Here is a 23,599-nt window from a genome sequence, read left to right as displayed (position 1 = left end):
TCCATCTATCTTTAAAAGTTATTAAAAATATTGATATTGAGACGATATTTCTTCCCAAAAAGATGGAATTAGTATTTCAGTGAAAATTGGTGGTGTTAATAAAAAAAATAAACATTTAAATTCTATAAAAATGCATAATATAAAAATTATTTGATTTCAAAAAAGAGTTTTCATTTATTTAAAAAAAATATATCTCAGTTTGTTGTTTTCAACCGCGATTCTACGAAAACATTGGTATCCTTTTTTCAGAGGTTTTTGCATTTATAGCTGAGTACTAGATTTAACGCGTTTTTGCAGATGATATTGCCGACGCTTTGTTAAAGTTTTATATATTTAATTTCATGAATTTTTTTAAACATAGAAAATTGCCTGAGAATTGTGAAAAGTTTCTATGCGCCGACAGAAACGAAATCGCCAAGAAAAAAAAAAGAAAAAGAAAAAAAAAACGGGACCGTCGGGAGCCGGTGAGACTAGATTTACCGCGTGCACGTTTGTTAAATTTTTTTCTCTTGTCGTGTTTTTATGTACGTTTGTACTGTAAAGATGATTGTTGGTTTTGCATTCATATATGTTTGTTACGTACTTGGTCGTTGGTTTTGCTTTAATGTATATTTGTTCTTCAAAAACGTCTGTTGATTATGCATTGTATATCATTTGTTATGTTTTTATGGTCATTGAAATTAAAATAATTGTTTGTTTTCTCATTATGGTAAATTTTGCCCTTTCCGCTGCCCATAGACGTCATATAGTTATGAAATGTAACAGAAATATGTATCTTGAAGATTCCATTAAATTTTGGGCAAAATATCTGTATTTTAAAAAAAATTCTGCTAAAATTATCGGTATGTTGATATCGCTGATGGAGAGGTACGGAGCACGACAAAAAAACTGAAGCAAAAGGATGCGGAATCCAAAATTTAACTCATCTATTTTCTATAATTCGCGATATTTTTCGACAATTTTCTTAAATGTATTTTTAAATTATTCTATTATTATGTATTTAGATTTCTGGCGTGATATTTGAAGTACTAATAGAAATATAGTGATTTTCCTCTTATGCGATTCCCGTGAAAACGACTGTGAAAATGACGTCTCCTGAATTGACGGCGCAACACATTTTGTTAAATTATGTGTAATGCTCGAGATATCGCCAACATAGATAAAAAGTATGCATAATGAAACATGTAGTAAAGTAGGGTATTCGTGACATTCGTCCACAAATAGCAAATTGAAATTTTAGACAGTTAGACCTCTGTAAAAAGGCTAAACGGGAAGACGGGAAGAAGATTATCGACGAAAACTTTATCCGGACTGTAAAAAACGTGATTGAGACTCACTAATATCACACTATATCTTATATATACCTGCAGTTTTTTGGTTTTGAAACAAAAAAAAGAATATTCTTTACTTGTTTAATAGATTTTAAGCTTGATAAGAAATGTTTGGACGTTGAGTAGATAAGGTAACTCAAACTGTACAGATACTCTTGGGAAAATGTTGAGAAAATGAAAACTCAATCACGTATTTTTTTTATAATGCCTGTGACATCGAGGATTTTGCTGCTCCATGACTTATTGATATGTCCTGAAAAATCACTCAAAATTGATACCAATTTACAACATTTTTATATGAAATTTTGAAGACCATATAAGTAAAGATTCTTTTATATTATGTGTGACATTTTGCCCAATTATGTCGTCAAATATTTTTTCTGTGCAACAAGTCCGCGTAATTTTTGAACGGCCCTCGTAAATGCGGATGGGAGGCGCTTTGTTGTGAATAACATATCATGACTAACAAAGAACCACAGGGGAGACTCTGGGATGATGACACCAATGCTGCCAGCATGTACGAGTAACAAGGTATGTAGATTTCTCTTCTTAAAATTTCAAATATTTTTTAAAAAAATATTTGAATCTAAAAATTTTGAAAAAAAAAACCTGTAAATCAACACGCTAAGTTCCTTTAATTATCATTTAAGAAACCCAAATTGTCCGGTGTATATATATAAAATACATTAAAAAACTGAATCCAGAAGTCACTGTGGCAAAGACCAAAATCACTGCCAACATCATTTGACCCTGATAACCTTGACCTGTGTTATGACAATATGGTGGTGGGGAAGAATACACTTTGAAAATTTATGCAGTTAATCAGCAGAGCTCGAGGCAAAACTTGCCACAGTATACACTTAACATTCTATAAGAGCAACATATATTACAATCTTGGACGAATCGAGATGTATGCAACTTCCGGGGAAATAATACTACAGTTGCACCCTTTGATTGGGACAATTCTTTTGTTACTACCAAATTTGGTTCTTTATTTCTACCTGTAGTAAGGTGATATAAAAAGTACACTTGTGTTTGTCTGATGGTTCCGAGATTGAGGGATGATATCGCTTCCACAAGCATTTTGGTCCGTCTTTGAATAGAACATATATCGGAATATTGATAGCATTCGAAGCTTTTTCCAAACTTTTCTTAAGATCGTCGTCTGTTGAAATGCCTTAAGGTAGGACAAAACACCCGTGGTTTCTATTTTAACCCATTTCTTAAAAATTACTGGAGGAAAAAAGAATAAAATTACTATATTAACATCAATCAATGATCCCCGAAAGAAAAATAATAAGTTTTGGCATATTTGCGTTATATTTTGTGAAAACATCAGAGAATCCTATATATTGGTCACTTGGGAGCTTACATTTTGGAATGTGTTTACGCTATCTAAGTGCAATAAACAAGCATGTAACAGTCTGTTATAAAATGCAGTGCAACTTTTGTTCCATAAATAGTAGAGTGGTGATACTTGGAAACATATATAAGGTGTCTCTATTCTTCATGTACTACAAAGGTCAAGGTCATATAACGAGGTAAAAGGTCAAATATTGTGACGTCATCTACTGAATCTTTTAGTTTTATTGCCATTGAATCTTTTTTAATCGCCAAAATATCTTAAACCAACGGTTCAATTTTCTTCATTTTTACACATTTTATTCTAGGACCCATTTGAATCATTCTGTTGATTTTTTGTAAAAATTGAATTATACATTTTCTCTTAAAACAAAATAGACTGTCGGATATTTACATGTGAATTTTCAGTTTCTGACACAATGTATGTTCTATTTTACCTAATTTTTTACCCAATTTTTCCAGTATCAATGTGACTTACTGATTTAAAGTAACAAAAAGGTTATTTTTATTGAAAGTGTTACACAAATTTGCAATAGATCAATAGAAAATTCTAAAATAAAGCTCATTCTCAAGTCGAATGTCTGATTTCGCAATTTTCTTACAGGGGTCTGATAGGCCATATTTCAGACTATGTGGGCAAAAAATGTGCGGTTGAATTTCTTTCATATCATGTATAAAGAGAGATTTTGTATCCAAGAACAAAATATCAAAGTTTAAGAAAAATTGAATTTGTGGCAAAATTTGACCTATCTATTTGGTCCTACCTTAAATGACTCCCCTAAAATTAGCAAGACAATTTCGGTAATTATTTTGTATCAATAAAAAGTGAATAATATTTTGATAAGTATTTACATTATTATTTTTCTCTCGTTGTTAACATGAAAAAGAAATTCTTTTATTATTATATTAGCCTTAAGCTAGTTATATGTAAATCCGATTTTTTAAATTATCTTAATAAAGATTTCTTAAATAGTGTGCTATTTAATCAGTACATGTATTACGAACGAAAAAATTATGTAAAATTTATTTGCTTTCACCAATAACACTAAATGCATAACTTGCATGGAAATAAACAATAATATGCCATTCTCAATTAAAGCAGATATCAACGATCATTGCAGAAAAAGGCATTCAACACATAAAACAAGATTATTTTGTTTATATATTAACACGACAACCAATTGATAAAAAGTACATGAAAGAATATGTATGGTTTCTCTTAAAGTCATCATTTTTCAAGTTTAATAGTCGGAAAATTACCTTGTCTTCAAATGCAATTCATAAATATGTCCAATGCTGATGAACGTTTTTCATGCTAATTATTAGGCTATTATAAACATACTGTTTCACCTACGGATTTACCCGTGCCGTAATCTTTGAATACATTCTTGACTTTGCGAAACAAAGATTTCCTTGCTGAGACATTGATATAATGTTCAATTTTCTATGTGGTCAATTCCTCTTCCTTCTATTTCAAAGCAGGTGCTTATGGCAATTTGAAATTGTGTCCTGATTTTCAGGGAATGGCTGTATTTCGTCTAAGCATCTTTTAGATCCTTTGATATGTTTCAGGTGTCTATGTGTATTGGTGTGTCCTCGTCCCTCCGGTGGGCAGCAAATATGAGCTGTCCTCTCTATAAAATATATAGTGCAAGGGGAGAAAACATATTTTTAATTATCATAGTTGAAAACAAAACTCAAACAATGTACCTACTGAGCTGAGTAAAGATGAATTCCTCCTTCTTTCCTGATATCATAGGGAAGTTTCCAATCACTTCGGGTTTTTGACTTTGACAAGAAACTCCGTAGTATTTTCCTATAAACTTCAAACCCTTTGCCCTCTGCACTTAAAGGGACGATTTGAAAACAGTGTCAACAGATGTACAGATGGGATGAAATATATCATGTCTGCTTCCGTCAGAGACATACAACTCAATGTGATATAAACTGGCAACGGCAAAACTGTCCCCTTCGCCGAACATTTTCCATTCTTTCAAATGCTTCTTTTGAGCATTTGTGCGATTTTGTTCTTGTAATTTTCCCCTTCTCTTTGGATTTTTTTCATCATTAGCGCGTTGAATCTCCCGTTCATTTATATACACATTCATTTTCTTTTCAATCAATCGAGAATATACCTCTTTAAAACATAGATTTGACTGATGAAGACCAACTATGTCTCTGATAAAAACATTTGCAGCTTTATCTGCGTAACAAGCATCACCGAGAACGTCAAAAATTGTCAAACCTTCCTCATCTGTAGTGTGTGTTCCACTACAGAGAAAATTGAAGTTAAAGTCTTCCTTTAAGACGTCAAAACTGTTACAAAATCTTCTATCCAGGCACTTTTCATGACCTTTATTTATTATTATGAAAGGTGATGAATCGAGTGGGCGATCCTCGGGCCAGTTAACTTCTTGAAAATATGCTCCATCTTCAACCATTTTCAAAACAATAACGATGATATTCAGATCTCCATCATCCTTTTCTGGAAATGGTTGAATATATATTCCTCTGAACACCGTGGTGCCCTTCTGCAATGTCATCAAACATATGGCTTTCTGTAAGATTCCAGCTGCTGCATAAACTTCTCGCAAAGTTGGAAAGAATGAAAAATCCATCACCTTTTTAAGATCTCTGTCAAATGCTGTTAGAGCTGAATCTCCTGTAGAAACATCATACTGTGAAGGTTTGAAGAGCTGAAAATAATCTCTTTCCTCTCGTTCATACTTGCTTATTTCTTTACGGGCATTAGTTCTTGTTTGTATTTCATTTCGTTTGTGATTTGAAATTATCTTGAACAAGTCTGAAAATTCGTTGTACTTTAGAGAGAAATCCACCTCAGCAATGGCATTTGCTTCCTCGGTCCATGATACAGTTGGCAAGATAGGATTCGGTCCAGCCATGATCAATTTAGATTCACAATATAATGTAGACCTCTTGAGGGGATCTTGTGTAGACTACCATTTTGAAGCCGATAAAACAAATCGCTAACATATAAATAAGGCATATCTCTTCACAATGTCAAATATAGAGATAACCTAAATGATAAACTGTCTGAGCATTATGCAAACAATTGCATGCACAGCTGGAAAACAAGGAAAACTACTCTGGTCTTCATATACATTTTTGCATATAGAGTGAATGGGTTAGAATAAGCTTGCAATTACTTTTACTGATTGTTTTTTCAAGTATTACCACCTAATCAAGTTAAGGAATTTAAAGTAAAAAGGTTATCTTGGAATTCAGACGTTTTTTTATTTCATGAAATTCAATTTTAAAATTTGAAATTATTATGCGCTCGGATCGATAGATTTGGAGCTTATATTGTTTTTGTCCTGTCTTTCTGTTTGTCTGTTTGTTTGTTTGTCTGCAAATTTTATCCTTCGCCGTAACTTTTAAACCATGAAAGATAGGAACTTCAGATTTGGTATGCATGCTCCACTAAATAAGCTCTTTCAAATATTACCAAGGTCAATGACCTTGTGATCTTAATTGTGACTTATATGCTAAAATAACTTTTTGTCTTCGAACTTTTTTAGCCCTCCACCGGCAAGTGGTGGCGTCTCCATATGAGTGAAAAATTCTCGAGAGGGACGTTAAACAATCAATCAATCAATCTTTAAAACCTCTGAATTAAGGGTAAATCGAATTCTTTTTGTCAAGACTTCCAAGATTTCTTAGAAATGTTGTAAGAATAAGTATATTTTAAAAGTGTACTGTACATTGTATATAATTTTCTTTAATATTAAACGCCATTTTTTTAGACTTGAACGTAGAAAACTAAATGAGAAAACGCTTAGGAGTTAAACAACTTATAAAGTAAAGCTTGCCAGTCTTGACTGAAGGCGTGAAGATAAATAAATATTTCATTTTACTTCTTTCAGCTAAATTTTGTTTCTTTTTCTTCCTCTCTTCAGGTTTATTTTAAATGTAATTTATCTTTGACACATGATCCCGCTTCTGATGTTTTGAAAGTCCGCGTTTGCTATGCTCCTATTTTGTATTGTTTTATGGTCTTTGATTTTGAATACTGTTCGTTATCTTCAAATCCTTCCTTGTAAACATTTGTTTTAATTCCATAATACTATACATGCATGATAAAGGTACTTGACATTTGTATACAATTGAATTATACTTTTAAAAAGGTTGCAGAACGAAAAAGTTTAAAAAGGTTGCAGAAGGAAAAAGTTTCAACTATTGTGATGATGACTTTTAATGCTCCCATAATCAAAGATTTTATTTTTTTTAAAAATGTTGTCTTTCTGTATCCCTGTCTAAGTGCTGTTTTGGACAGTTTGGGCCAGAAATATTATATAAATATGTGTGTTCAAAGTCACAAGACCTTTCCTTGAACTTCATTACTTTTAGTACTAGTAACCCTCTGGATCTGAAGATATTAGCAACTTTTGAAATACATCTTTATATATATACAATACCCTTCTTAGTTCTTCTTTTGGAAAGCATTATTTTCATCTCTTTTATGTATGGAAGGATATGGAAATAACGAACAGTATTCAATCTCAACGTATATTGGATTTGAGTTTGGCTTGAGTTTGAAAATACGCTACATGTAACCTCCGCCATGAGTTGTCATTCCAAGGCATCAGTATTTCAAAAACACATCTTATTTTATGTAAGAAAGAAAAATAACATTTGAAACATTTAAAAATTTTACGAGAAGTAAGTCAAACAGAAGGCAGTAATGATATCAAAATCTGCATGCCGACTATTATACAATGTATACATGTACTTGCATAGATCTGATCGATTTTTAAACAGACTGCAAAAGCTACTAATTTTAAGTAAGCCTCTTTTAAATAATTTTTTTTTTCAAATTAAAGCTTCATCCACGTAATTTTCTTGTTTTACGGAATTGCTACATTGTACTTCCTTATTGCTGTCATCGTTACTTGCCTTTATTTCCTCTATACCAAGACGTTATCAGCTAACCAGGTAAAAATAATAAACCTTTCCATTGTTTATCTACACTAATATCAAAAATGTTAAATTAAGAAAATTGTTGTCTAGGATGTCATCAGGAAGACATAATATGAATTTTATTTCTAGCTAAACCCATGCGTGATTTAGGGATTATATATTTGATGATTTCCTTATACTTTTTATTTATGCATCACCTTGTATCAAGATTTCCAAATAATCAGTCAAAATTCGCTTACACAGTCTTATTTATCTTATTATTATATCACCAAAACTCATTTTTGTTGTTATTGTAAATATTTGTATTTCAACACAAAAAACCAGTATTTTTCCATCCTTGTATAACTTACTCCATTCTTGTGCGCACTTTTCCGAATTATCTCCTTAAACTCAACCATCTTTCATATTTTAGTCTGCTCTATTTGTGACAATTCCGGAATCTTGAGGTATGACCATACAAAGTTCTCAATTAGTCATTGTTAACATCACGTGACTTTGATTGTGTATATATACGGAGACTCCGCAGTCATCTGTTGTTGTTCTTCGGATGCAGCCAAGGAGAGAAGACGATAGACAGTGTTCAAAGACTGTACATAGTAAATAAACTTTGCTATTATTAATTCCTCGCCTGTTCATTCAGTTAGAGAGTGAATTTGGAAGGCCAACGAGGTTTGCCAAACCTGCTACAGAGGTTAACCTCAAGCGAAGAGGCTAGCCATAAAGTTCGTCTGCATTGGCTGACCAGTCCGTCCAGGCCGCTATACTCATTGTCCGTCCTGAATAAGGCATCCTACAGTGAGTGTAGTGGTTGAAGGGCTATCACATATACTATCCGTCCTGAATAAGGCATCCTACAGTATATGCGGTAGTCCGAGGGCGACTGGGCTTGCATTTTAGTATTAATATTATTAGGTCTACCAAATCATTTAATTATTGCTTGCCTCCGATTATTTTAGTGATTAATCTTTTGATTATTGTTAACCTAGATAAGGTTAGGACGTATATGTATATTTCGGTAGTCCACTAAGTTCATATAAATTATTTCTAATCAGTTTAAGTTAAACACTCCAAACCCTGGAAATGACCAGGTACGATCCCAGTGATTAATTGTAAATACGTTACAAAAATTTGGTGGCAGCGGTGGGATTTGGGGTTGCATTAAATCATTAAAGTTTATTATTATATAGTTTTTGTCCTGATTAATTGTAGTTCAGTTAAAGTTTATTTTGTGATTTTTCGATATGTCTGAGAGTGACATTGTGGATGCAGAGATGACTGCCTTAGAGCAGGAGCTTAGTAAGCTTCAGGCCAGTATAAATAAAGAACGAGCAAGGACGGCCGCCAGAGATTCAGGATTACCTGAAAGTAGGTGGACCACGATAGATTTAGGTGAGGGCGTAAGACCTAAAACAAATAGGACGACCACCCTACCAAGTATATATACTAGGCCTGACAACCTTAGCGAAGTGAGAAGAGCTGATGATGGCGAGCCAGATAGGTTTTCCGTTACGAGCACACCATACCATGCTTATACATCCATTCATGATTTCCCATTGTTGAATGAGGCAAACATTACAACCCGCCGTCCTGAGAATATTACACAGGCTGACAAACGGAAAAACGCCATGGTGAAACCAGATAAATTTGATGGAAGTTCGTCATGGGCTAATTTTAAGACTCACTTCGATGTCTGTGCAGAACTAAACGGATGGACTTTGACTGAGAGGGGGATGTACTTAGCCGTTGCTCTAAGAGGTCAAGCACAGAGTGTCCTTGGAAATCTGCCGGCTGTAGACAGATGTATCTACAGACTTTTAAGTAAGGCACTTGAAGAGAGATTTTTGCCGTCCAATCAGACTGAATTATATAGGGCTCAGTTGAGGGAAAGAAGGCAAAAGGCTACAGAGTCATTACCAGAGCTTGGACAGGACATGCGTCGTCTGGCAAACCTGGCCTACCCAACGGCTCCTGTGGAAGTGAGAGAAACCCTGGCGAAAGAACAGTTCATTAATGCCTTAAGGGAAAGCGACATGCGACTGCGCATTAAACAAGCCCGGCCAGTGGACTTGAATGACGCAATCAGGCATGCCGTTGAATTAGATACATTCAATTCAGCTGAACGACGTTTGACAGAGAGCAAAGGATATTTGAGGGAGGTGAAGCCAGAAGAAAAGACAGACCAAGGAGATACTATTACATCACTACTGAAAGCAATCCAGGATATCAAAAAGGAAATGCAATCTATGAAGATGAGAATGGAGAAGCAAAACTCTACACAGCCATTCTTTCCTGGTGTGACCTGCCATTACTACAAAAAGAAAGGCCATGTGAAGAAGAACTGTTTCAAGTATAAAAATGCGATACAAGGCATGTCAAATGCCAGCACAAGCCAAAGGCCAGCGCCTTTAAGAAGTGAACATCAGAATGCTAAGCAAAAGGATAGCACAGCCAACAAGACAGGCATTAGTCGAAAAGCTGGGGAAGCTGGTATTTTTATCGAAGCAGTTATTAATGGCTACAGGGTTAAGCTACTTGTAGATACTGGTGCGACCCTCAGTATTATTTCACCAGACATACTACATTCTGTTCTTAAGGATATGCACCCAAGACTTAATGAGGTGAGCAAGCCCATCCTAATGGCTGATTGTACTGCCATGAAATTGGAAGAGTCTCTTTCAATTTCTTTTACAATAGCGGACTCAATGTTTAGCCAAACATTTGCTGTAGCAGATACTGGTGTTGATGGCAAACTTGGGCTTTATTTTATGACGAACAATGATTGCTTGATTGATTGACAAACTGACAAACTCTTGTATGATTATTAAGGTCAAGCGTGTAAAACTTGTTTTTGAGGGCAAGATAGGTTGCTGAAGGATAACCTTGGCTGAGAATGTCAATGTTCCACCTTACAGTGAAATTATAATCATTGGCAATGTCATACCTCCTGTCTTTGAAAAGGTACCCCAATTTGGTATCGTAGAGTCATCTTATCGTTTCTTAGAATCCGATAGAGGTTTAGTGGTCAGAACTTTAGTAGAAGGCAATAAAGTAGCCCCCGTTAGACTGATGAATCCTTCTGCAGAAACACAAACCCTATATAAAGGAACTTTTGTAGCTACTTTGTCTGCCATTGAGAACGTCTTTGATAAGGCCAGTTACTTCCAGGACAATAAAAGAAAATTGCCTGACCATCTCAAGGATTTGTACGCAAGGTCAGTTACAGGATTGACAGCAGATAATGCCAAGGCTGTTAAAAACATGCTTTTGAAGTATTCACACCTGTTTGCTGCCTCAGATGCTGATTTAGGTCAAACAAAAGTTACCGAGCATACCATTAATACTGGAACAGCCACGCCAATTAAACAGCCTCCAAGGCGCATGCCCGTGCATATGCAAGAGGAAACGGACCGCCACGTTGATGATATGCTGAAAAGGGAAATCATAGAGGAATGTACAAGTCCATGGTCATCCCCAGTCGTGTTAGTAAAGAAGAAAGATGGGAGCACAAGATTTTGCGTCGACTATATAAGAAGTTAAATAATGTAACAGTTAAAGATGCATACTCACTTCCAAGAATCGATGACTCCCTTGATCAGCTGTCAGGAAAGAAATATTTTTCAACCTTAGATCTTAACGCCGGGTATTGGCAGGTTGAAGTGGCTTCCCATGACGGAGAAAAGACAGTGTTTGCTACCAGAAAGGGTCTATACAACTTCAAAGTCATGTCATTTGGGCTTTGCAACGCCCCGGCGACTTTTGAGCTATTGATGGAAACGGTCTTGAGAGGTCTGCAATGGCAAATTTGCCTTGTATACCTTGATGATATCATTGTAGTTGGCGAAACTGTAGATGATATGATTGAAAATCTTACGCAAGTGTTTGACCGTTTAGTAGCAGCTGGTCTTAAGCTAAACGCCAGAAAGTGCACATTGTTTGCTACAGAGGTAGAATATTTTGGACATATTGTATCCCAGAGGGGGATCGTCACAAGTCAAAATAAAATAAAGGTTGTGCAAGAATGGGAAGTTCCCTCCAATATATCGGAGCTCAAGTCATTCCTCGGATTTTGTAGCTACTACAGACGTTTCGTAGCAAACGTTGCAACAATAGCTAAGCCACTTCATGACCTAACAAAGAAAGGAGCTCATTTTATTTGGAGTGACAAATGCCAGGTAGCCTTTGATCTACTTCGCAAAGAATTGTCAACATCCCCAGTCCTGGCCCATCCAGATTTCAGTGAAAGGTTTATTTTGGACACTGATGCCAGCAGTTTTGCTATCGGTGCAGTTTTGTCTCAGATGCAAGACGGTATTGAGCGGCCTATTGCTTTTGCAAGCAGGAGTCTGACAAAATCTGAAAAGAAATAATGTGTTACTAGGAAGGAACTATTGGCTGCCGTACATTTTATCAAATACTTTCGGCATTACTTGTATGGTCGTCAATTTACGTTAAGTACGGATCATAGCTCACTCAGGTGGCTAATGAACTTCAAAGATCCTGAGGGACAGCTTGCCCGATGGATGGATGTTCTCTCTACCTATGACTTTACCATTGAACATCGACCAGGAAGATTGCATGGCAATGCTGACAGCCTTAGTCGAGCACCTTGTAAACAATGTAAGGCTGAGCATTGTGTTACTAACCACATGAGTATCTGTAGTGCCAAGGTGGATGAACAGTTGTTTCAGCAGAAGCCTTTGAAATGTCTACAGGATGATGACAAAGACATATCAAAAGTAAAAGCATGGTTATTACTCAAAAGTAGACCAAGCAAAGATGTCGTGTCGTCAGAGTCGGTCAATGTGAAGTCTCTTTGTTCCCAGTGGGACAGGCTTATCATAAATGATGAAGTTATCTGCAGGAAATGGACTGATCTGACTACGAGGCAAGAAATTCTTCAAGCCATTGTTCCCAGTAGTGAAAGGAGAACTGTTAAAGCACTACCATGATTGTAGATCTGCAGGCCATCTTGGTATTCACAAAACACTTGCCCCAATTCGACAGTCTTAATATTGGCCTGGTCTGCAAAGAGACGTACATTCCTACATTGCTAGTTGTGAAGTATGTACAAGGCGGAAAGCACCTATCCCAAGCAACAACGCTCCAATGAAGTTGGTATATTCTGGCTATCCATTTGAAAGAATTGCCACAGACCTTCTTGGAGAGCTACCTTTGACCGCCAGTGGAAACCGATATATTCTGGTGGTTTCAGACTACTTCACAAAGTGGACTGAATGTTTTGCAATACATAATATGGAAGCGCCCACAGTAGCAGCAAAGATTGTTGAGGAGGTTATCACAAGATTTGGAGTACCAGCTGTGGTTCATTCAAACCAAGGACCACAATATGAAAGTACTCTCTTCAAGGAGATGTGCAGATTACTCGACATCCAGAAAACGCATACCACCCCATACCATCCCCAGTCTGACGGGATGGTTGAGCGTTTTAACAAAACGCTCACAACAATGCTCAGTGCGTTTGTAAATGATTATCATAATGACTGGGATGTGCACTTACCTTTCATTATGATGGCCTACCGCAGTTCAGTACACGAAACTACTGGCATGACACCGAACATGATGATGTTTGGAAGGGAGGTTGGTACACCATTGGATCTCCAATATGAAATGCCACCTCAAATAAAAGATACGCCAAGTAATAAATGGGTATGGGAGTTGCAGGAACGTCTGGATAAGGCTCACTCCTTTGTTAGGGCCAAAATGAATCAGTCAATGTTGAGACAAAAGCATTATCATGACCGTAAGTTGATGTGGAAAAAGTTTGAACCCAACGATGAGGTGTATGTTTATTTCCCAAGAAGAAAACCTGAAACATCGCCCAAGTTAACCAGTTTCTGGCAGGGTCCTTACAAGGTTAAGAAAAAGATGTCAGATTTGACATATCTTGTAAATTGTGGACCAAGGGGTTCAGACCAAGTCATTCATGTAGATAGAATGCACAAAAAGCGCATGCAAGTTCTATCAGGCGAAAGTGATAACATAGTGAATATTGAAACTGATGACTTAAGGGATGATTATGATGGTCAAGAAAACTGTGACTCAGATCATCATGCTAATTGTGATGATATCCCCTCCAATATAAATCCAGCAAGCAATAGTCGTCCAAGTAGATCTCGTAGGCCACCCATCTGGCTACATGATTATGAAACTGACATGTAAGATAATTGATTCTACCAGAGTTGTACATAGTTTTATATATAGTGGTTTTAAAAAAATGAAAAAAGGGAATCTTTTGTATATATCTTTCGATTTGTTATCTGTTAAGAATCATTTAGTTTTTAAGTTGTACATGCGGGACGCATGTCATCGGAGGCATGGGTAGTGTGACAATTCCGGAATCTTGAGGTATGACCGTACAGAGTTCTCAATTAGTCATTTTTAACATCACGTGACTTTGATTGTGTATATATACGGAGACTCCGCAGTCATCTGTTGTTGTTCTTCGGATGCAGCCAAGGATAGAAGACGATAGACAGTGTTCAAAGACTATGCATTGTAAATAAACTTTGCTATTATTAATTCCTCGCCTGTTCATTCAGTTAGAGAGTGAATTTGGAAGGCCAACGAGGTTTGCCAAACCTGCTGTAAGGCCTGCCACAGAGGTTAACCTCAAGCGAAGAGGCTAGCCATAAAGTTCGTCTGCATTGGCTGACCAGTCCGTCCAGGCCGCTATACTCATTGTCTGTCCTGAATAAGGCATCCTACAGTGAGTGTAGTGGTTGAAGGGCTATCACATATACTGTCCGTCCTGAATAAGGCATCCTACAGTATATGCGGTAGTCCATGTTTAAAATAGAAATTTTATCCAAAATAAGACTTTCATTGAAAGTAAATAAATTTGGATGTATTACATGTTTGTTTTATTTAAGAAAAATTAAAGTGGCATAATTCATACACATCATCATGTGCATAAATAAAAGAACAACAGACAAGAAAAGGCTTACGGATACAATTACACTGTGTGTACTGTTACAGTTTTTTTTAATTATTTAATAATCAACCTCTCTCAACTTTTGTAGCATTATATCTTAATTACATGCATTTGGGGATTGTGTCTTTCGAGAAATATTCCATAAGAAAGAGTGGCTCTACGTCAATAAAATTTTCAAAACGATAAAGCTATTGACAAACGTGATGATTATAGAAGAGTATGAACAGCCTCGTATAAAGTCATAGTTTTCACATCTATGGCCAATATAGTGACCTTTTGAGCTAATATAAGCTATCATTAAGTCAAATTCAGACAAAAAAATTTTCTACAATAAATTTTCTACGGATTTTTCATTTTTCACGAACATGACAAAAGTCACATGGTTGATGTGACCGGTTGGCAGGGGATGCTCACTCCTCAATGGTTCTTGGACCAGCCTCTGAGGTTTATGAGGTCGTGTTTGCTCTGCTACTTATTTGAACTGTTTAAGTTGGACTGTTTGAGCTTGCATATGCATTATTCATGCATAATACCTTACATGTGTGATATTATGCAAGCATACATGTACGAAAGAATATCAAAAAGTTTGTGGACTAGCGCCATAAAATCAAAACCGCTGTATGTACATCAATGAATTTTAAAACAACTAGTAAGCATCATCTTTTCTATCTATAGAATAAAGCACAAATCATAAATTATGTTTTTCACTAAATTAGTAATGTTTCTGTAAGCAATGGTTTGTCCTGGCGGCGAAATCTCGAACACACCGTTTTTTCGACCCAAGCATAACTGAGCAAAAACATTTTTGACTTAAAACATTTGACATTAAAAAGTTCCCGTTAATTCAGGTATGTATTGGGACACTATTGGGACACTTTTATTCGATGAGATATGGAATTTTTACCTTATTCGGGAAGTCCTATAAAACTTTATCGTATATTTTACATGGAGTGTCCAAACAAATAAGGCCTTGAAAATATTTTGACCTTAGAAAGGGAAAGGGGTTCCCTTTTTCAACATTCTGTATAAAATTTTGCCCCATGAAAATACTCGTATAGACCTATAGCTAGGAAATGTTTAAACTTGCTGAGGAAAAATGATAAGTATCCAGAGTACTTTTCATATAATGTCGTTTTTATTTTAGAATAATTTGGCAAATAATGAACGTATCAAGCTAAAATTTTCAAAATTTCTTTATGTTTTGTTGTATAATGTTCCTTATAAATTTTGAAAGCACAGAGTAGTACTAATTTTATAGCCTCAGTCCACGAACTTTTTGATAACCCCTCGTAAGCGTTCAATAGATTTAGCTGTTTAGATATATACATGTATGTACAAATATGTTAAAAAGTTAACCGATCTAAAGCTGTGGATACACTTTTTACCGGAATACTGTTACCTTTACAGGGAGGAGGAAAAGCCAAAAGAAATGCATTCTTTTTGCTTTTGTTAAAAATATTCATCAAAGAAGTAAAAAAAAAATCATTTTTTTTAATCAATAGTGTGGGTTCTTATTTTTTTAAGATGCGTTTCTTGATGAATACAATAATTTATAATTTCATTGCCTATAATTCAATTTAAGTGGAAACATATTTCTTTTTATGCACATATATTACAGTGTATACACATTTCAAGTCCAAACAAAGAAGTATAGAGCAACATGTATTGACAATACATCGTAGCAAATTTCAAACTTACACTTTCGTTTCGTTTGATCACTTTACCTGCTATTCTCCTAAATTAAATTGTTGAATTTACTTACGAATTTAATGTGATAACATTTTTTTTAATAAAATGACTTATAAAAATTGTTTTTTAATAATTATTGCCATCTTTAATCAGCACATGTTTACATTCCTTCTTCGATGGCCGCCATTTTGGAAACGGAAGTAGACTAAATGCCTGACTTTATTCCGTAATTTGTTTCCCCCCGGAGAAATAGTATGTAATATTAAACAAAAAAATCGTTTTGTTTTATTTGTTTCTTTAATATGATTATGTATTTCATACTGTTTGTGACAATTCTCAAGTCAATGGTCCTGTTACTTTTGATGCATTTCAATGTCCCAACAAATTGTCACACACAAGCTAATAGTTAAATAATTAAAATCTAACCTTGGAAAAAATTGCAAACAATTATCATAATTATCGATTAGATCACTGAAAAGTAATTTAAACCCTAGCTGATCATCATAACTGTATCAAAACATATCAATCTAGTGTGCAAATTATTAACACAGGTAAGGTGACTGCGTGCGTTCAGCCGTAACTAATCCCCTCATTATCATACTCAATATGTCATACAGTGTAAACAAAACCTTCACCACTGGGTTTAACCAGCCGTGTAATTATGTCGGATAACACAGGTGAAACTGCAATGCAATTAATAGGCCGTGTTTACAAAGAGGTGTCGGAATTCGGAATGTAAAGTAGTCGGATTGTAAAGTATTTTTCTATATAAGTAATATAAAGATTTTTTTGGGAATAAAGATTTACGTCGGAAGTGCCAGTGTGCCGGTGTAACGTTGAATTTTGACCCGAGTTGAAAATTGACCCGGGGGTCATTTTTCAACGTTGAATACTGAGACCGAAGGTGTTGAATTTAGACCCTAATCCGTTGAAAACTGAGCCGGGTCGTGGAATTTTGATCATGAAACCGGTTCAAAATTCAACAGCATAAAAACATATATTTATGATTGGGTTTTCACTACTGTGATTTAATTCATAGGTATGAGGCCCCGTTTTGGTATTTACTGCAAAAAGAAGTATCCCCTATTTGAATAAGTGATATCACCTGTCCCAAATGATGATATCACCTATTTGATTTGAATTTGTGATATCACCAATTCGAAAAGGTGATATCACTTATTCGAATTGGTGATATCACTTTTTCGATTGGGTGATATCACCTTTTCCCTTCGAACAGCTGTATTTTTTTTTGCTTACAAATTAATTTATTTCACTTATATATCATATATACAACAAGAAAATCGTAGAAAATGCATGAAAACTGGGTAGTCCGAATTTTCTTGGTTCCAGTGTAGTATAATATATATTATAGGGAGCATTCATTAATAACTGTTGTAAGAAACTCAAATAGGTAATATCACCTTTTCGAATAGGTGATACCACTTATTCAAATAGGTGATAGCATCTATTTAGCACGGAAAGGTGATATCACCTTTAATTCTAAGCTCTCTGATTGGCTCAAACTTGTTCACATGATTAAGTATATAAACATAATAAAGACTTGTTTTCGAACAACAACTTTATTGCATATAAACCAAATAATCATCGATTAAAAAAGATAAAATTATCGAATAGGAATGACAAAATTAGCGACTAGCAACAGATTGTTTTAAATATTAATGACATCGAATAGGCACGTACGACGGCGTATTCGTGCCATTTTAACAATGAAGATATAAAAGAAATCGTTTGAACGATTTAAAAAAAACGTACGTTTGTACGATTTAACAAATTGTTTGTACAATTTAATAAATCGTTTGTACAATTTAATAAATCGTTTGTACAATTTAATAAATCGTTTGTACAATTTAATAAATCGTTTGTACAATTTAATAAGTCGTTTGTACGATTTAATAAGTCGTTTACAAGTACGATTAAATAAGTCGTTTGTACGATTTAAAGATTGTTTGTACAATTTAGTAAATTGTTTGTACAATTTAATAAATCGTTTGTACAATTTGTTTATTAAATCGTTTGTACAATTTATTAAATAGTTTGTACAATTTATTAAATCGTACAATCTATTTTTTAAAATCGTACAAACGTTTTCTTAAATCGTAAAAACGGTTTCCTAAATTGTTCAAACGATTTATAAAAAACGTACAAACTATTTTGATAAATCGTATGATTTAACAAACAAATTGTACAAGCGTTTTTTTAAATCGATCAAACGATTTTAAAAAAAATTCTACATTGTTAATATGGCACGCATACGCCGTCGTACCTATTCGTTGTTTTGTAGTTATTTATGGATGCCATGGATTTTGGAAAGTATTTTCAAAAATAAAGTTGTCATGCTTGAAGCAGTGGCGTAACATCGTTTTTGAAAGTGGGGGGGGGGGGGGGGCAGCCGGTGAAAATTTTTTTTCACTTACCTGAAAAAGTTGAGAAGCAAAAAAAAAAGGGGGGGGGGGGGGAGTTGAAAGTTGCCCAAAGTCGAAAATCCTTTATCGGGGGGGGGGGGGGGGGGGGGGGGGGGGGGGGGAGGCTAACTTTTTTCAGTGTCAACTACTTTCAGTAACAATTCTAATACTTCGTTATCGACACATCACTAAAACTGGGGGGCCAACCAGGTTTTCAGTTAACATTTGCTATAGTATAGGTAAGGTTGAGAAAAAAAGTGAGGGGGGGGCAGCCCCCCTGCCCCCCCCCCATTGCTACGCCCCTGCAAAGATAACTGAAACCGTGCACTGATAAAAATGTACATATATACACGGGGTGATACTGTATGTTTATTTCTATTATTCTTGAAAAGGGAAAAAATTGAAACCGAAATATTAATAAAGTGATACTGATAAATCCCGTTAAACAACTTCCCAGCTAAAAAAAATGTTCAAACTTTGAGGGGGGGTCAATATTCAACAGGGTCAATTTTCAACTTGTTGACGTCATCAGGTGTAAGAAAACAAATTATCAAGCTGTTGAAAAATGACCCCGGGTATAAATTCAACGACTTTTAGTCTCAATATTCAACGTTGAAAAATGACCCCGGTTCAATATTCAACGTTGAAAAATGACCCCCGGGTCAATTTTCAACTCGGGTCAATATTCAACGTTACACCGGATTGCACAGTTGTCGGACTGGACAGTGGGCCCTGTATATACTTATTATATTGTTAACTCGATAAATTGTGCACATAATTTACATGTCGACAGCTTCGTAGAAATATAATTATCGATTGAAAAATAACACGATTCTCGTGAGCGGATCTAGATTCCTGTAGAAAAGGCAGGTAAATTTCTTTTAAAAGTTATAAAAAAAATTAAAAAATTCCCCTAAATGTTAAATTGTCGTTATATTAAATTAATTTAATCGTGTACACAAGTTAGGAAAATCTGCACCTGCAATTCTGAAACCGATTTAAACGTGAAGCAGGCAGAAACTTGCTTTGAACATTGTCTCTAAGCAAACGGTGAACGATAACACGTCGAGCGTAGTGCAATGGAATATATAAAAAAAATATCTTCAGGTTTTAGAAAAAATCTAGAAATTAGCTTGTTTGTCGACACACATATTAGATTTAAGACTCCATTTAAACATCCTGTATAAAGTTGATGCACAGATAAAATAAGTGAGAAACGTGAAAATCACATCACATCAAGAAAACATGTCTCAGGTCCTACTTATAATTTAATTTGTATTTGTAAAATTAAAAAAATAGAAACACTTGATTAAAATATTTCCACGAAGCACACAACGAAAAACAAAAGATTCACAAAAGTTGAATTTCAAAAATATATGTATTAAACAAATATATTCATTCGATTCTGAGAGTATTAGATAAAAACACAGTCGTGATCCTATAATTATTGGAAAGACTGAAACACTGATCATCATTGTACCAAATCGTAGAGAAAATGTAGTTATGCAACTAAAGATGACATTACATTCATCGGAAATTAAACATAAAAATATAGAAATACATTTGTTCAAACTGATGAAAGTAAAGAAAATTGAATGATAACTTGAATAAAGATACTGCAGTAATTTAAATACTATACGCTAATTTAATTCTATAGAACAAACTTTAAATCAAACAGGTATACTAGATATGGTACATGTATGAATAAAATATAAATTAACTGTAAGTGTTATATTTTTTCACGGTTTGTTTAATTATTGACATTGCTTTCTTGTAAAATATCTGCTCGTCCTCTGACATATCAGATTTTGCAATGAGCTCTTCCATTTCCCAAGAAGCTTGACATTTTGGACATTTTACAACTGCATTTCCTGCCCTGATATTCTCTTTCATATAATTTAAAAGATTCTCCGGCTCTAGAAATTAAACAAGCATTATTTGATTGATGTACATTTAGGGCATTTTTTTTATTTTAGTATCTCAATAAAAAGAAAATATTAAAGAAATATAAATTTTGTTGATTTCTGATTTTACAAGTAAGGTCAGTGATAGAAATAAATCCATGTCATTAAGATTTTAATGTTAATTAAAACTTATTGAGTTCATTGAACTATGTTCTTATAAGCGATGACTGACTACCTGTTAAATGGTTGCAAGACATTCTGCATTTTTGAGATGGTCCAAACTTGTTTGTAATTGCATCGAGTACAGGGTCAGTGCTTCCATACTCCTCAGATACAGAACGTCTGTCATTTCCAATCATAACTTCAATATGCTTTTGATGTTTCAAAAACTCAACGAATGTAGTATCATCATTATATATGATACCAGATTCTTCCTGTACGATCCAGACGTCTTCCTTTCTTTTATGCAGCTCTTCTGACAAATTTGCTCTTAGGTCAGAAATTATTGTCACGTTCTACAAAATGCCAATCAAACGTCAGATCATTAAACTTGAGCAGCTCATGAAACAACTTTTTTGTAAAATCATTAAAAATTGCCTGACGAGAAAGGAAAAATAAATCAAAACATTAAAACTACTTTTTACATTACTTATTATTAGGTAAAATTTTTTTAAAAAAATTATGATATCAAGTAGGAATTTTAAGAAAGGATAAACAAGAGGCTTATGGGCCACATCGCTCACCTGAGCACATCGGCTAGTTAAAAAACACAAATCAGCTCAATATTGAAAAGCTTGTTGGGGTGGGTGGGGGGTTTATATCTTTTATGACTTGAGAATGTCACTATAACAATATAACATACATACATAAGTTTGCCATTCTTGAAAAGAAGATTTTTAAAGATTTTTCCAGCATATTACTTAATCTCCCATTGTGATCCCTCACTACCCCACCCCACACCCTGTGACATTATTTGAATAAATTTAAATATTCACTATTTGCAGATGCTTACATGTCAATTTGATTAAACAAAACCTCTCTGCTCTTGAATTTTTTTTTCCTATAAATGTATATTCTTTTGCAAAACTTTGATCCCTCATTGTTGCCACATCCTAGCCCAGGGTGTGATAATTTGAACAGATCTGAACATAAACCACCTGAGAATGCTTCCATTACTTCCACAAAAAAAATACAAATCATAGATCTAGATTTTGAGTTCTCCAGAAACATTTTTCAAGATATTTAAGTACGTATTCCTATTATGTAAAATTTATCCCACATTACAAAGTTTAAGTCGATACTTTGACCTTTGAAGCAAAAAATAATCTATCATTTTAGTCAATCGATATGTTTTCATGGATCTTTCCGTTTGATGATTATTATACACAAATAGATAGATAAATACATATGTTTTAAAAATATATACTTAGAAAAATTTAAAGTTAAATTCAATGAAAGTAAACGGAATAATAAGGTTTAGGGAAACATAAAAAGTATGTACCTCTCTGAAATCATTAGGCTTTCCCAGAATTTGGTTTACTGTTAAATATTGCTGAGCTTTTAGTGCATTACATTTTACTACTCTAAACGAATATTTAACAATACTTACTCTCCAACAGTCTATTCTTGTGGATTCAGGATATAGGACAGATCCTTTCTCAATTTTGAGTGTTTGTTCGCATTTTTGTTCAATCGCAGAACAGACCTCGAATTTGGCTGCGTAACAAACTTGTTAAATGTACCCAAAAATGCGACCAATAGTGTCGAATGTGCAGATCAAAATTGTTACTTGTTCACTAGTGTCCGGAGATTCAACCCCTAGTTTCATTGAAGGCCCTAATGCGCCCCCAAACTCCTGCTAACTCGTTCGTCCACATCATTTGTACCCTGGTACACCCGTGATCAGATGAAATACCAGTTTATGAAATATCAGATTTCTTTTCCTATCTTTCCTGCCGCTGTTTGATATTTATTTCAATGATTACCTTCAAACTGCAAGAACCACGAAAAACAGAGAGCGTCCTGAAGTCCATTTTCGTATTACAATCAGTGCCATCAGAACCTTTCGCAGCAGATTCTTCATCTTCTGCAGGACTATCTCTAGAAGTAATTAAGTTACAATATAAAGTATTTTCTAAAAATATATGAAACTTTATGTTAAAAAGAAAACGAAATATTTCACAGAATGTCATTGGGATTTTTTTGCTTTACATAACGATACTCTACACACTACTATAGTGTATCAAGAAAAATGATTTCTGTTCGAGTAATTTGTTCCAACAACCTAATAAATAAAATTAGCTATGAAAGTTTACGTAATGTATTTTAGAAGTAAGACTGCTTTAAGATTGACTTTCAGCTTATCTTTGTTTTAGATACAGATTGATATTTACACAATTTTTTTATCACTGTGATCCTCTTCTTTCTTGTCATGAGCAGCAGAAATACTACCGGGATCTTTGGTTTCTCCCTCCCTATCGAATATACATGTATACAGAAAAATTAATTAAAGAAGGCAATTGACTAACAAAAGGTATTTTTGCCCATTAAATTAGAATTGAATCTTTCCTCTTTTTAGGCAACACCATACTCGGAATTTTGCTATGGTGATGTTTTATGTGCTTGAACTTTAGTGCACTGAGTATATTGCATATGAGTAGAATAAAAACTCTACTGCACCTTCAATCGAAGCAGATTTGAAAAAACATGAGAACAGATAGGCCGTAACAAACTATTAAGAAAACTACAAAATGGAGCATCCTCTTGCAAAATACCATATCAAAAATTATGGCAGCATACAAAACGATCCATTTGCAAATTACGACAAAGGGACAAAATCTCTCAACAAAAATCTTTAGACCTGAAAATTAATGAGAGTATATTTAATTTTAATTATTCTTGAACTTACTTATTTTGTTCTTCTGTTTCTTCATCTTTCATTTCAATTTAATTAGAATGTTCCAGGTGAAAAAAAAGTATATCGGAAATGATAAATGTCAG

At 34.5% G+C, this 23,599-nt stretch overlaps 2 protein-coding genes across 2 annotated transcripts; both read right to left on the bottom strand.

The window, feature by feature from the left end:
* Window positions 1-4,066: 4,066 nt before the first annotated feature.
* On the bottom strand, window positions 4,067-5,728 carry LOC134275388 (uncharacterized). Its single transcript, XM_062757671.1, has 2 exons — window positions 4,408-5,728; window positions 4,067-4,327 (listed from the first exon to the last, which is right to left on the bottom strand). The coding sequence occupies exon 1, from the start codon at window positions 5,594-5,596 to the stop codon at window positions 4,541-4,543; it is 1,056 nt and encodes a 351-aa protein (XP_062613655.1). The 5' UTR covers window positions 5,597-5,728; the 3' UTR covers window positions 4,067-4,327; window positions 4,408-4,540.
* A 14,677-nt stretch (window positions 5,729-20,405) lies between these two features.
* On the bottom strand, window positions 20,406-23,575 carry LOC134275387 (uncharacterized). Its single transcript, XM_062757670.1, has 5 exons — window positions 23,508-23,575; window positions 22,993-23,073; window positions 22,585-22,699; window positions 20,835-21,114; window positions 20,406-20,611 (listed from the first exon to the last, which is right to left on the bottom strand). The coding sequence occupies exons 1-5, from the start codon at window positions 23,537-23,539 to the stop codon at window positions 20,412-20,414; spliced, it is 708 nt and encodes a 235-aa protein (XP_062613654.1). The 5' UTR covers window positions 23,540-23,575; the 3' UTR covers window positions 20,406-20,411.
* Between the last annotated feature and the right edge of the window lie 24 nt (window positions 23,576-23,599).

This window comes from Saccostrea cucullata, unplaced genomic scaffold, assembly GCF_032062105.1.
Source record: "Saccostrea cucullata isolate Sc308-1 unplaced genomic scaffold, CSIRO_AGI_Scuc_v1 ctg1840, whole genome shotgun sequence".
Lineage (NCBI taxonomy): Eukaryota > Metazoa > Mollusca > Bivalvia > Ostreida > Ostreidae > Saccostrea > Saccostrea cuccullata.
This window is presented reverse-complemented; position numbering and strand designations above follow the sequence as displayed.